Here is a 14,343-nt window from a genome sequence, read left to right on the forward strand (position 1 = left end):
ATGTTTAGGGGTCTAATAGACACTTGGAAATCCAGTGCAAGAGGGGCCCAGATTGAGATACAAATCTGGGAACAATTGTTACACTGTGAGATTGAGTGTAATCCAACAAAGAAATTGTGTAAAATGAGGTGAAAACTAAGCTGTGGACAGAATCCAGACAACCAGCAAACTTATAAGAAGGGTGTAGTAGATTGCATAGTCAAGAAGGAGACTGAAAAGAATGTTCTGGAAGGCAAGAATTCCATAAGATGTGAGAAGTATCAGTAAGAAGAGTGAGATTGATGGTTTTAAAGGGAGTGAACCATAAAGTACTGCAAAAAATATATCTGTCAATGATTTTGCAACTAGGTAGTTATTGGTAATTATTCTGAAAGCTCTTTTAGTGAAATGACGGTGTCAGACGCCGTATTGTAACAGATCAGCAAGAAGGCAGGAAGTGATGAAATGGAGCCAGTGTTATACTTAGTTCAGAATCTAGGAACAGACTGAATAATTACAAAGCATGAGGAGTCCAGAGATGTTTGGCTTTGTATTTTATTTACTTATTTATGCAATAAGTAGAATTTGAATATACTTTTCTGATCACATTCAGTAATGCCGCAGGCTGCCTCTAGCTATGGAGTATATAATTTACATGTAAAGGAAGAACCTCACAAATCCTGAAGCTATTTAGATTTTCTTCATATTTTTTTTCCTCTCTGTGTCTCCCTCCAGCTGAAACAGCCTCCCAAAGATATAATAAAATCACCTGTGTGATTTACTTTCTCAGTCTAGTGGAAAGTCACGTCCTGAATGATGCTTTATGACACCATCAATGTACTTCAGGGGGAAATACGCATAACGTGCTGTTGTCACCCAGAAATTCCAAGGATGCTTTTGTTAGGGAATGTGAAATCTCTCTGAGAATTTACATGGGCATATCTGGAACTGCTTGCAAGACTCACACTACAGGGAATATTCTTGTTAATAATCTACTAATCAGTGTGTCCTCTTCTTCATGCTAGTAGTTGGGGATAGCTCACGACCTTTGTGCTTTTTTGTTGTTGTTAATTTTAAAATTTGAAGTTTAAATGTTCAAGTTCTAGCTAAACAGCTTCTTTTATTGGAGTATAATTGCTTTACAATGCTGTGTTAGTTTCTGCTGTAAATGAAGTGAATCAGCCATATGTATACATTTATCCCCTCCCTCTTGAGCTTCCCTCCCACCCTACCCCCAGTCTCACCTCTCTAAGTCTCCGCAGAGTACAGAGCTGAGCCCCCTTTGCTATACAGCAGGTTCCCGCTGCTGCTGCTGCTGCTGCTAAGTCGCTTTAGTTGTGTCTGACTCTGTGCGACCCCATAGATGGCAGCCCACCAGGCTCCGCCATCCCTGGGATTCTCCAGGCAAGAACACTGGAGTGGGTTGCCATTTCCTTCTCCAGTGCATGAAAGTGAAAAGTGAAAGTGAAGTTGCTCAGTCGTGTCCGACTCTTAGCGACCCCATGGACTGCAGCCCACCAGGTTCCTCCATCCACGGGACTTTCCAGGCAAGAGTACTGGAGTGGGGTGCCATCACCTTCTCCGCGGGTCCCACTAGCTATCTATTTTAGATATGGTTGTGTATATATGTCAGTCCCAATCTGTCCATTCATTGCTCCTTCCCTTTCCCTCTCTACCTGTGCCCTTAGCTCCATTCTCTATTTCTGCAACTCAAGTTTTCCCCTGTGCTTCCTTGGTGGTTCAGATGGTAAAGAATCCACCTGCAATGAGGGAGACTTGAGTTCCACCCCTTGGTTGGGCAGATCCCCTTGAGAAGGGCATGGCAACCTACTCCAGTATTCTGGCCTGGAGAATCTCCATGGACAAATGGCCTGGCAGGCTTCAGTCCATGACTCGCAAAGAGTCGTACATGAGTGAGTGACTAAGCACACAATTTCTCCCTGGCTTCCACACCAAAAACAAAAAATTCTTATACAGAAGTTGATTCACCATCTACCTTTGTAAGTCAGAGACCTTTGGAACATTCTATTTCTAATGCTACAGACTGGGGGTATACAACTAATCATTACCTAAATCTTTGCAAGACCAGATAAACAGCAGAAAATTACTGTTTTTATTCTAAGCATGTGTACATATTGTCTACATTCTAAAACTCTTTTACATATTCTGTTGCTAAATGGGTATAGCTCTTTATATTAAGGAAATCATTTTGTTGGCCAGGATGCTGAATTTTTCCTTCTCCTTTCTTCCGCCTTTCCCCCAGATTTTCATTTTCTCAACAGAAATCTCCTCCCCCACCCTTAATATGATGACAGGTATTGAGGCCAGAAAACTAGTAAAAGGCAGGTTACTTCCTCTATTGTTGATCAGTCACTAAGTCGTGTCCAACTCTTTGTGACCCCATGGACTACAACACTCCAGGCTTCCCTGTTCTTCACCGTCTCCCAAAGTTTGTTCAAATTCATATCCATTGATTTGGTGATGCCATCCAATCATCTCATCCTCTGCCCTCCTTCTCCTCCTACCCTCAATCTTTTCAAGCATCAGGGTCTTTTCCTGATGAGTTGGCTCTTCCTCTGTAACTCAATTTTTATCCTTTATGCCCACACAGTCCCTCTGAAATTCAACAGCCTTGATCAAATCCTGGTTCCACCTTTTACCTTGTGACATTCAGCAAGTTACTTAATTGTTCTGTGCTTAGCCTCCTCCTTAGTAAATGGTGGTGCCTACCTCCTAGAATGCTGTGAGTTTTAAGTAACAGAAGTACAGATAAACTGCTTGTACCCATGCCTGGCATACATAAATACAGCCTAGCTATTACCATATTTCAGAGCACAGAAAAGATACACTGTTTTCTTCACTTTTAGAATTTATTAATATTTTAAATTACTAGAAAATGAGAACACATGATAATTGAGTTAAATAAAGAGGAAGAGGACAAGTATTCAGAGACAAGCAAAGATTTGTAAGGCTAAGTCTAGATAAGGATTTCCATTCTGCGACTTGGTGCTGTGTAACTGCTGCTGCTGCTGCTAAGTCGCTTCAGTTGTGTCCGACTCTGGGCGACCCCATAGACGGCAGCCCACCAGGCTCCGCATCCCTGGGATTCTCCAGGCAAGAACACTGGAGTGGGTTGCCATTTCCTTCTCCAATGCATGAAAGTGAAAAGTGAAAGTGAAGTCGCTCAGTCGTGTCCAACTCTTCGTGAGCCCATGGACTGCATCCTACCAGGCTCCTTCATCCATGGGATTTTCCAGGCAAGAGTACTGGAGTGGGGTGCCATTGTCTTCTCCGGCTGTGTAACTAACCTTATGTATTTAATCTCTCTCAGTTTCATCAGGTATGATATAGCTACCATGTATATTTATTATGGAAATAAGAGAATACATGTCAACAACTTAGTGCATGTTAGGTACTTAATGCATGAATGAATGTTGGGGGCTCTTGGCTTTTAGTTTGTTGCTCTACTTAAGAAAATTCTTATCATACAGGCAAGCCTATGTGTAACAGGGGGAGAAAAAGAAAACCAGAATACCCATCTAAAGCAAAACTTACTGTATCCTTTATCACCTCCCTGAGTTTTGGGGGAATAAAGGAACCCTGATTAGAAAAGCATGCTTGACTGTTTTTCATTACTGTGTAAAACTAAATCTTGGAAGTTTGGTTCTCATTTGTAGCACACATTGAGGTTGAACTGGAACATCTTTAATAGATTTTCTGCTGGATTTAGGGAGATACCTTATGTGTTAATAATGTGTCAGTCCAAAAAAAAAAAAAAAAGTGAAAAATCATATAGAGAAGATTTATTCCCTAATGTTAACATTATTTTTTTAAATTTAATTTATAAGTGCCTCTGAAAGGCTATCTCCTTAATTTGGGATAGAATCCAAACATTCCAAGCAAGAAAGCATGAAAGTGCTCCATAGAGAAAGAGTCAGTGTTCTTCATTCATAATCAATTTTTAAGCTTTGTTATTAAAATACTAAAATAGTTTCAAATCATTATCACCACTTCATAAAGTATCGGACACTGCTTCAAGTAACAGAAAACCCAGAGATCAGGGATTCCAAGTTTAACATACCATTATCGAGAAACTTCTTGTAAAGTCTACAATCTCAGCTAATTTCCAGTTGTTTTATATGCACTTAAATATTAATATCAGATCATTCAACCCTTTTTCTTAAAAGGAATCTGTTAGTGCTAAACTTGATACCAGGTGGAGAATAGTTTCATTCGTTGTGTTTTTCTTCCTGCCTAGGCTAAGAATATTCTCTTTGGTAGCAAGTGTTTATTGCATGGAATGTGATGGTTTTACTTTACTGAATCCTTGCATTAATTATTTTACCGATAGAGAAGTAAAGCATATGTTCTTATTGTTAAATCCTGAACTTAACGGTTTTGAAATAATTCCCCAAACATTCCGGAGTCTTACATAGTTTCAACATGCACAACTAATTTTTCTTCCCCCTTTATGAAACTCATTAGGCCATTAAAACCTTTCAGTAATATTCATCCCATCTGGGAACATTGGAATCATATTTGCTTTGGCTCCTTTTCTTCCTCTGTTCTCATTGGTTGGTTATTTTTCCAAGTTCCAACTCATATTAGTATATTTTAGAGGCATTGTTTCTTAATCAGTGGGGTACCAAGGATTAAGAGTGGGGATATTCAGCCCCAAATGCATGCACAAAGAAATGCATCATTTGTAAGTATTTAAAAATAATGAATAAAATTGGTCAAAATGGTTTTGATTTTTATTACCCCCATGTGCTGCTAATTCTAGACAATATGTAATCAGATACTCATTCCTGTTAGGAAAAACCACCATGACCCTGTCTCCTCACTTTTGGAACACAGAGCTTCATAATTCAATTTTTTTTTTTCTTTCCAGTAAATTAATAGTTTAAGATTTTAAAAAGCAGACACTGCCTGAAATATTTTATATGGGTGAAAATTCTGTGTCTCTTTTCATGGTTTATCACCTTGATTATAATCATGGCATCATCACTTGATTGAAAACAAAAGGTGCCCTTTTATTTAAAAAAAGAAAAAGAAAACAAAAGTGAAGAGAGGGGAATTCTCTTGTGGTCCAGCAGTTAGAACAAAGAAGTAGTAGCAGTTGTTCAGTCGCTGAGTCATGTCCAGCTCTTTGCCACCCTATAGACTGCAGAGAGCCAGGTCTCCCTGTCCTTCACTATCTCCCAGAGGCTGCTTAAACTTATATATTAGGAACAGATGAATTTCTTGAATTCATTGTGATCCTTTATTTCTCCAGGCATTTTTGGACAGAAATTGGAAGATACTGTTCGCTATGAGAAGAGATATGGGAACCGCCTGGCTCCAATGTTGGTGGAGCAGTGTGTGGACTTCATCCGACAAAGGGGGCTGAAGGAAGAGGGTCTCTTCCGACTGCCAGGCCAGGCTAACCTCGTGAAGGAACTTCAGGATGCTTTTGACTGTGGAGAGAAGCCGTCATTTGACAGGTAGACTTCAAGATTTTACTAATCATCCTTCACTGAGACACTAACTAACCTGAAAGATTGCTGTGAGCTGAAATGGTGTAACTTGAATTGATATTCTCACAGTTTAGAAGATGAATTATATGGCCTCACAAAGATGGATTGTGTTTATTAAGTTACAGAATCAAAAATGTGGTATTAGGTGTCTTTCTCTGCTATGCTTTTCCCCCCTTAAAACATTATTATTTATTCTTTTCCTTTGCTCTCAAATCAAATATTAAACTTTCACATTGGAAAAGTGAATTTTTAAAATAGCAGTCTTCTCTTGTTTGATGTTTCTTTGAATTCTTTCAGATAAAGAATATTTAAAGTGTTGATCAACAGCTTGGGATATTGACAATGTAATTAAAAGCATTGTGTCTTAAATATATAGCCCCACCCTAATCTAGAATAGATTTGCAAGGAAGCAAGGAAAAGTATATAGCTTGGTACAATTTAGAAAACAATGAAAGTTATAGTGAAGAATGCATAAAACACCCATAACTCCACTAATTGAGTTGAACACTGAAAATATTTTGTTAATTACCTCTTCATTTTTTTAAATTCAACAGAAACAAGTTTTTCTTTTCATATCGATAGTTGAGAAATGCCCTTATGCCAACATATTCTAATTTAACATCTGATCATTGGCAAACTCTGTAAGCATAATTTGTAATAATCATTTCACTCTGCAGCTATGTCACATATAACTACTTCAGTAATGTTGAACATTTATATTGTGACTTCCCACTGTTAGAGGTAATCGTGTAGTATACTTTCTCTTTGAAAGTATAGAATTATCAGATGGATAGACACAGGTCTATAGAACAAATAGACCAAAAGACTCTTGAATACTTGATACAAGGTAAGGGAAGCATCATTGAGAGTATGGGTTTTTGCTAATAATAATAATAATAAATCATGTTAACTCATTTGATATCCTTTTACTGGTCACATTAACAAAATCCTGAACAATAATACTACTCAATGATTGCAAGGTGTGCTGAGGTATGCACCCTCATGATTAGAGTAGAGATCATTGTAATCTTTCTAAAGAAATTTGGTAATATATTTCAAGACCCCTTAAGGAAAGCCTAATCCTAGAAAAAAAACAAATTTGTGAAAAAATTGAAGTGCAGAGTTGTTTCTTATAATTTCTATAATACCGAAGAATGAACACCAATCTATTATCTCTAGCTGTACCATGATTACTATAATAAAATGTTGCTTAGTTATTGAAATGTTTAGAAAATGCTAATTATATAATGATAAATGGAAAAATAAGACAGGTAAATTAATTTTACAAAAAGTATCACAGTTTATAAAGATTCATAAATCCTCCCTGATAGAAAATTAAATGGAGAGGTAAGGAAATGAATTCAAAACTAAGGTCAGAGAATACATTTCAAAAATGCAGATATACTTTTGGTAGGGGAGCCTCATGTCTTAGTCTATACTTTGAAAAAAACCAAAGTTCAGTGGTTCCATAGTTCAGGCCTGTTTAGAATACATAAACAATGGTTCATCTAGGAGAAATGTAAAGTTTTGTGCTAAAATTAGAAAAAAGTTTATCAGTGGGATTCTCATATAAAATAACACATTATGAGAAAACAATATTCTGTACAATGAACTTCATGTGACATTGATACATTTCAATGGCCTTTTTCTTTGTATTTATGTAATCATCTCAGTACATGCAGATGACCTTAATAGTAAAGTGTATTTATTAAAAATTCTCCTAAGTATCTGAAGTTTGTTTCTGATAACAGATCTTTGCTAAATGTGAGAATAAGGGTCTATTTTATGTCTTAGGGTAGTTCTAAGAAGAGATGTGCCCTGTAAGCAATTATTTCCTGATAACTATAGGCTAACAATAAACTTTATATAAAATATGATCCCAATTGCAAAAAATGCATTTTTTCATAAAATGCATCAATGCACTGAGACTAAAGAAAATATAAAAAAGATAAACATTAATTTTGTGTAATGATGAGGAATGTACTCCTCTTTTTTATACTATAAATTCAGTAAACCTTAACTTTTATAATCAGAAATTTAATCCGAAAGGTCTTTCAGTTAATTTCATGCTGCACAAAAATGTCCTTATCTTCTAATTTCTGAAGTGTATCTACAGAAACCGCCTGTTCCCTGGAAAATATGTAGAAGAGACTTATAGAGAATATTTCAGCATAAGGCATGATATGATGATGTTACTAGCCTGCTTTGAGAAAAAGGAGTGTCACTCATTTGCTCAGTCAGATTTCTACCCTGGTATATGAACTGACCCCAAAATTTTGTGGCATCAGCAAGAACAACCAATCACTTGTTCGTAAATCAGCAATTCAGGCAGGACTTGATGAAGATGTGCTCATTTCTCCAACATGTGGTGTTGGTTAATATAGATCAGTTAAGTCTGAAGGATGTAAGAAGGCATCACTCACATGTGTGGAGCATTATCTGAGAGGACTAAGCTAGCTGGGCTTCCAAGCTGGCGCCAGTGGTTAAGAACCCTCCTGCCAACACAGCAGACGTAAGAGACATGGGTTCAGTCCCTGGGTAGGGAAGATCCCCTGGAGGAGGACATGGCAACCCACTCCAATATTCTTGCCCAGAGAATCCTGTGGACAGAGGAGCTGGGAGGGCTACAGTCCATGGGGTCTCAAAGAGTCAGAAACGACTGAAGCAACTTAGCATACACAGAAGATTGCTGGAGGCTGCATGGTCCTCTCTCTCTCTTTGAAGTCTCACATCCAGTAGAGCGTCTCTTCATGCAACTTTTATCTCTATCAGATTAATCAGACTCAGTGAAATATGGCTCAGGCTTCTAAGAGAGCGAATATGGAAGCTTATAAGCACCGCATTGGTCAAAGCAAGTCACGAAACAGGGGCAGCCTAGATTTCAGGGAAGGGAAATAAACTCCAGAGTGGACAGAAGGGGCACACATGTTCAGGAAAGGAAGAATTTGGGGGATGTTATTTTAAGAGAAAATCGCTGTAGCTTTAAAATCTAGAAATAAAGTGGAGTAAGTTCCCCAACTTTGTTCTTTACAAGACTGCTTTTGAATTAAAGATTTTAAAATTTAAAAAAAATAAATAAATAAATTTTAAAAAAATAAATAAATAAAATAAAAAAAAAAAGACTGCTTTGTATATTCTAGAACATTAGCATATCTCTAAAAAATTTAGTGTAAGTTTGTCAATTTTTACAAAAAAAAAATGCCTATATGATTTTGATAGATATTTCATTACTCTAGAAATCAATTAGGAGAAAAATGACAGTGTAAAAATATGAAATCTTCTAATCCTTGAACATAGCCCATCTCAATGTATCATTAGGACTTTTCATATTTCAGCAGTATTTTGTAATTTTCACTGTAAGATTTTGCTCTATTTTGTTACATTCATCCTTAATGCTCTGATATATACCATTGCTTTTTATGTTTAATTTTCTAATTTCTTCTGCTAGATTATATAAATATGATTTTTATAGAGAGATTTTTTCCTATGAACTTGACAAATTTATTTATAAATGCTAGAGGATTTTTTTTTTTAGATCTTATGATTTTCTCTATACATGACCTTATTGACTGTAGATAATGAGAGTTTTATTTATTCTTTTTTGATATGCTTTGTATTCCTTTTTCTTGACTTTTTGTCCTTGCTAAAAACTATTCTACTAGAATGGTGAGTGAACATGTTTCTTATATATAGAGAGAAGTTGTTAGTTTTTTGCTATTGTTCATGATGGTAGCTATAAGTTCTGTGTAGTTGCCCTTTATCATGTTTGAAAATGCTCTTTTATTTCTGATTTGCTAAGTTTTAATAATGACTGACAACTGAATTTTATCAAGTCCACTTTTCCCATATTTACTGTAGAAATTCTATGATTCTTCTGTTGAATTATGTTAATGAGGTGGATTTCAAATGTTAAGCCATCTTTGCACTCCTAGAATAAACCACGTTTGGATGTGATGTATTACTCTTAATATTTTGCTGTACCTGACTTGGAAACAACTTGCTGAGGATTTTTGAACCCATCTGCATCATGGTTGCTGACTCAGCAGTTTCTTTTCTTGTAATGCATTTGACTACTTCTGTTATCAAAGAAATTCTGGTCTCAAAAGTAGCTGGAAAGTAGTCCTTCAACCTCTATTTTCAGAAAAAAAGTAGATGTAGGTTGTATTATTTCCTCCATGTATCTTGGGTAATATTTACCAATGACGTCCTTGGAGATGAGGTGAAAGAGTTTGATCCTGAACAATGCAGTAGGTTATAATAAGAAATGTCATTTTTATTCTAAGTGAAATGGAAATCCATTGAAAGACACTTAACAAACCAATGGAAAGATTTTATTTACATGTTAGAAAGAAAAAAATCACTCTGTGAGAGAAAACTAATATTTTCTACTAATCTACTCACAGAGCACTTCTGGCACCACATGTGTGGGTTTTCCACAACAAGCAAATTCTCCAGTTCTTGATGGACACCCACTGTCCATCCTATGAGTTAATCAGTTCTGACAATAACTACCCAGAGTTAGCTCAGACCCCACAGGTTAAGGGCTCGTTTCCACAAGACTGTCTCACCACCCCCCACCCACTTCAGGCATCAATCATGAGTCCCACCAGGTTATCACCTGTACTTCTGACCAACCAGCCATAAATCTGAGAGTCCTCAAGTTCAACCATTTGCTAGAAGAGCTCACAGAATTCAGGAAAACAGTCCATTTACTAGATTACTTGTTTGTGATAGAAGGATACAGTTCAGGAACACAGATGAAAGAGAGGCATAGGGCAGGGATGGCAGAGGGGCTCGGAACAGTCACACCCTCCCCACTTATACCACCTTCCTCACACTTGGACATGTTCACTAACCTAGAAGTTTTCTGAACCCCTTCAGTGAGGAAATTTTTATGAAGACTTCGTTACACAGGGATTTCAGTCCTAGGTGGCACAGTGGTAAAGAATCCACCTACCAATGCAGGAGACTCAAGAGACATGGGTTCAATCTCTGGGTTGGGAAGATCCACTGGAGAAGGAAATGGCAACCCACTCCAGTATTCTTGCCATAGGAATGATTGATTAATCACTGGGGCTAAGGTTCCAACCCTCTATTCACCTGATTGGTTTCTCTGGCAACCACCCTTCACCCACTCCACCCTTCATCCTCCTCAAGAACTTTCTCAAGGATGCCTTAAGTAAGTTCAGACACAGTTGAAAGAACTTGGTAGGAATAACGAAGAATTTTTCCTTTCTCTTTCCTCATTCCAGAACTATTTTAGGAACCGGGGATAAAAAGAAAATAACAAAAGATGCTTCTATATTCTTATAATTTAGGAAATTACAAGGGTTTTAGGAGCTCTGATCAGGAGCTAGGGATGAAAATCAAAAGAGATCATATTATCACACTCTAGCAATCTGAATATGCTTGTTTTGATAAGTAAATTGTTAAGCTTGTGTCCCTCAGTCATAGGGAGGCAGATATGCAAATTGCTGCTGATAAAAAAAAAAAAAAAGAATTCCCAGATACATGGACCATGAAATAAAAAGAGTAACATGTTTATAACCAAGTGTAATTGTAAACTATATTCTTTGGGAATAAATAATCCATAATTTTCCAAGGAGAGTGAATTACTTTTGGAAATGTGTTCAAGTACAGTATTCAGCCCATCAGATTTTTTAGTGAACTGGCTGAGTTTAAAATTTCATGTGATCAGGTTTCAGTTTGGGGGGATGTGAAGGCAAACTGCTTGGGAACATTTACTAGTTCAAGTTATTCTCACCAGTGTTCATCATCAAAGTGATCTAAAAAAGAATATGTTTAAAAATACAGATCTTGTGCAATGTTTTGACTAGATATTAGTATATAAAGCAAAGTACAGAAATTTTTCTTTGTGAATTATGTTAAAGAATAAGAATGAATAAACAGTATCCCCTGTTTATTCTAACAAAGCTTATATTTTGCTAAAGAGTCAACCGGATTTAGCTTTCATCTTTATCTTTATTAAAATCTGGAAAGAAAATCTCACAGGAATTCTGCAAAGACCATCTCTAATTTTAATATTAAGGCCTAATAGTACTATGCTGCTAAGTCACTTCAGTCGTGTCCGACTCTGTGCGACCCCGTAGATGGCAGCCCACCAGGCTCCTCTGTCCATGGGATTTTCCAGGCAAGAGTACTGGAGTGGGGTGCCATCACCTTATAGCTCTAATATTAAGCTCAAAAATTTGAGTTTTAAAGTAAGCTTTTTAGATAACATTTTATACTTATAAAAGTATAATGCTATTAAAATTTAATATAAACATTATTAAAATCACATTTTAAATTATAACATTTTGTATACAATATAGACGCATATAAGAAAGAAAGATGAATATTTTAAAACAAAAAAACCCAGAGAGATCTTGTTTTATATATATATAAGTTGATATGTACTAAATAAAAATAAAGATTTATCTAAATGCAGATATATATATATATATACACACACACATAAATACTGGAATCACACAGTTTTTGCATTTTGCCTTTTCATGCTAACACTGTATCATAAAAAACTTTCCATGTCACTAAGTAATTTTCATAAACACAATTTTAGGGATAATATAATAATTCATAGCCCATGGGGTTGCAAAGAGTTGGGCACGACTGCGCGGCCGAGCTGAACTGATAGTAATTCCTCCTACCATCATTTGGGCTTGTCTCATTCTCCTTTGTTGTTGTGTTCAGTGTTTTGCCTACATCAGTCGTACACTGCTAAGCATCTATGTCCATAAATCAGCCTGTGCTTTTGAAGCTGTGGATCCATTTGGAAGTTAATATTTCATATTTGAATGAAAGGAAATATCTTGTGTTATAAGAGAAAAAAAAAGATGGTTTGAGAAAGAGAAACTTAGAACATAGACTGCTTGAATTTAGAAATTGCATGTGCATGTGCCAGCTTTTATGAGACCAGGCGCTTTCTGCTCTTCTTTAATGGTATCAAATGCTATTTTCCCAGTTCTGAGGTCCAGGTTTGAGACCTTATGTATGAATGACTTGTTCCTACATTTAAATGAGGTATTTCCACAGACTCCTTGACCAAAGGGAAGTCTGTGAGAAAGGACACTTTCACTGACCTGAAAGAATTTGTATTTAATCAGTTTATGTCAACTGTAAAAAACAACAGATGTTGGAGTTCCTAACCATTCTTTTCTTAATTATTTCTGTTTCATAGTGAAACAAATCAAAATATAACATTTTATGTTAAACTTCCCCACATTGAAGGGACAAAAATGAAATGCAGAATGTGTGAAACCAGATTAGGAGCCAAGTGCTATTTTGTTTCCAAAGCTCTCCAGATGGTATCAGCTGTTAAAGAAGATGCAGTTTGGAAGAGCTGGGAAGATAGGGTCAAAAATGGCCATGTGGGTGTCACATTGTAGCATTAATTGCTCAGCAACAAAATAACTACACACTTATACCACCACCTTTAAGAGCTAAGACAGAAGGCTGCAGAAGCCTGCAATTTTACACACTCTGTCCAAGAATCCCATAAGACAGCTGCTGTCCGAGGTATCCCAACTGCCCTCCGGCTTATACTGAGCTCATTCTGCCTTCATCCCTCCTACTCTTCTGTTTTGTTTCATTTGTGTTCGTGACTGATTCAGGATCACTAAACAAACTTCAAGTCTACAGATGAAAATGAAAATAAATAAATAAATAACCTAAAGTTTAGGAGAAAGAAAAACCAGACCCATTTTAATTTTACCCTCTGGGTAGCCATATAATTTTTAGCCTTACTGACCTGAGTTATAAAAAGTGAACTTGAAAAGGATACACTACAGATTCTCAAACATTATTTTGGAAAAGAATGACCCAGAGAGAAATCTCAAGGTCCAGATGCCCAGACCCCAGTGGCTCTCATTCTGATTTAAAAGGATTGAGGATACCTAGGAATCTGCATTTCAGGCAAATCCTCAGATAATGTTTATATACATTCTTATACACATGATGTTCTAACCACAACTTGGGACATGGTAGACAGACAGTGGGCTGCAGAAGTGTGGGTTGGAGGAAAATTGTTTCTTTATAGTGAGGTGCCTCAGTTTTCTAATATAGGAAATGGAGGCAAATATTAACATCAAGCACTACGGGGAGCAGTGTATTAGTTCTGATTCGGCTAAACAGGTCTTACTTACACTGTCGTGAAAGATAAATTACTTTCTGGGGAATACATTTTATGTGTAAAATAAAATATTTCCTATCTGCTAAAATGGGTCTGAAATTGTACAACAGCCTAAAAAGTACATCCCTATACTTTTGCTTTGATGTCAAGAAAACTCTTGAGAGTCCCTTGAACAGCAAGGAGCTCAAACCAGTCAATCCTAAAAGAAATCAACTCTGAATATTTATTGAAAGGACTGATGCTGAAGCTGAATCTCCAATACTTTGGCCACGTGATGGGAAGAGACAACTCATTGGCAAAGACTTTGATTCTGGGAAAGATTTTGAAGGCAGGAGAAGGGGACGACAGAGGATGAGATGGTTGGATGGCATCACCAACTCGATGGACATGAGTTTGAGCAAACTCCAGGAGACAGTAAAAGACAGGGAAGCCTGGTGTGCTGCAGTCCATGATGTGACAAAGAGTAAGATGTAATTTAGCAACTGAACAACAGTATTTCGATCCATGTGAAAACTGAAGCACTGTGGAGTTGGATGACATACTACAGACATAAAGCATTTGTATCATAGTGTAAATCAAAGATCTTGCTGAGCCTAATTGTGGAAAGTGAAGAAAGAAAATAGTAGCTTGAGGGCATAAGAACAGGTAGAGTTGGAAAAGCAAAGAACAGACTCAGGAGTTCACCTAAAGCAAGCTCTG

General features: G+C 36.8%; 1 protein-coding gene across 6 annotated transcripts in view; it reads left to right on the plus strand.

The window, feature by feature from the left end:
* Positions 1 to 14,343, plus strand: part of ARHGAP24 (Rho GTPase activating protein 24) — a 466,342-nt gene that overhangs the window by 415,173 nt on the left and 36,826 nt on the right. For all 6 annotated transcript variants that reach the window (XM_052641698.1, XM_052641700.1, XM_052641702.1 and 3 more), the window contains one exon: positions 5,255 to 5,462. In XM_052641698.1, coding sequence (XP_052497658.1) covers positions 5,255 to 5,462 — 208 coding nt within the window. The remainder of the gene's footprint in view (positions 1 to 5,254; positions 5,463 to 14,343) is intronic.

This window comes from Budorcas taxicolor, chromosome 6, assembly GCF_023091745.1.
Source record: "Budorcas taxicolor isolate Tak-1 chromosome 6, Takin1.1, whole genome shotgun sequence".
NCBI lineage: Eukaryota > Metazoa > Chordata > Mammalia > Artiodactyla > Bovidae > Budorcas > Budorcas taxicolor.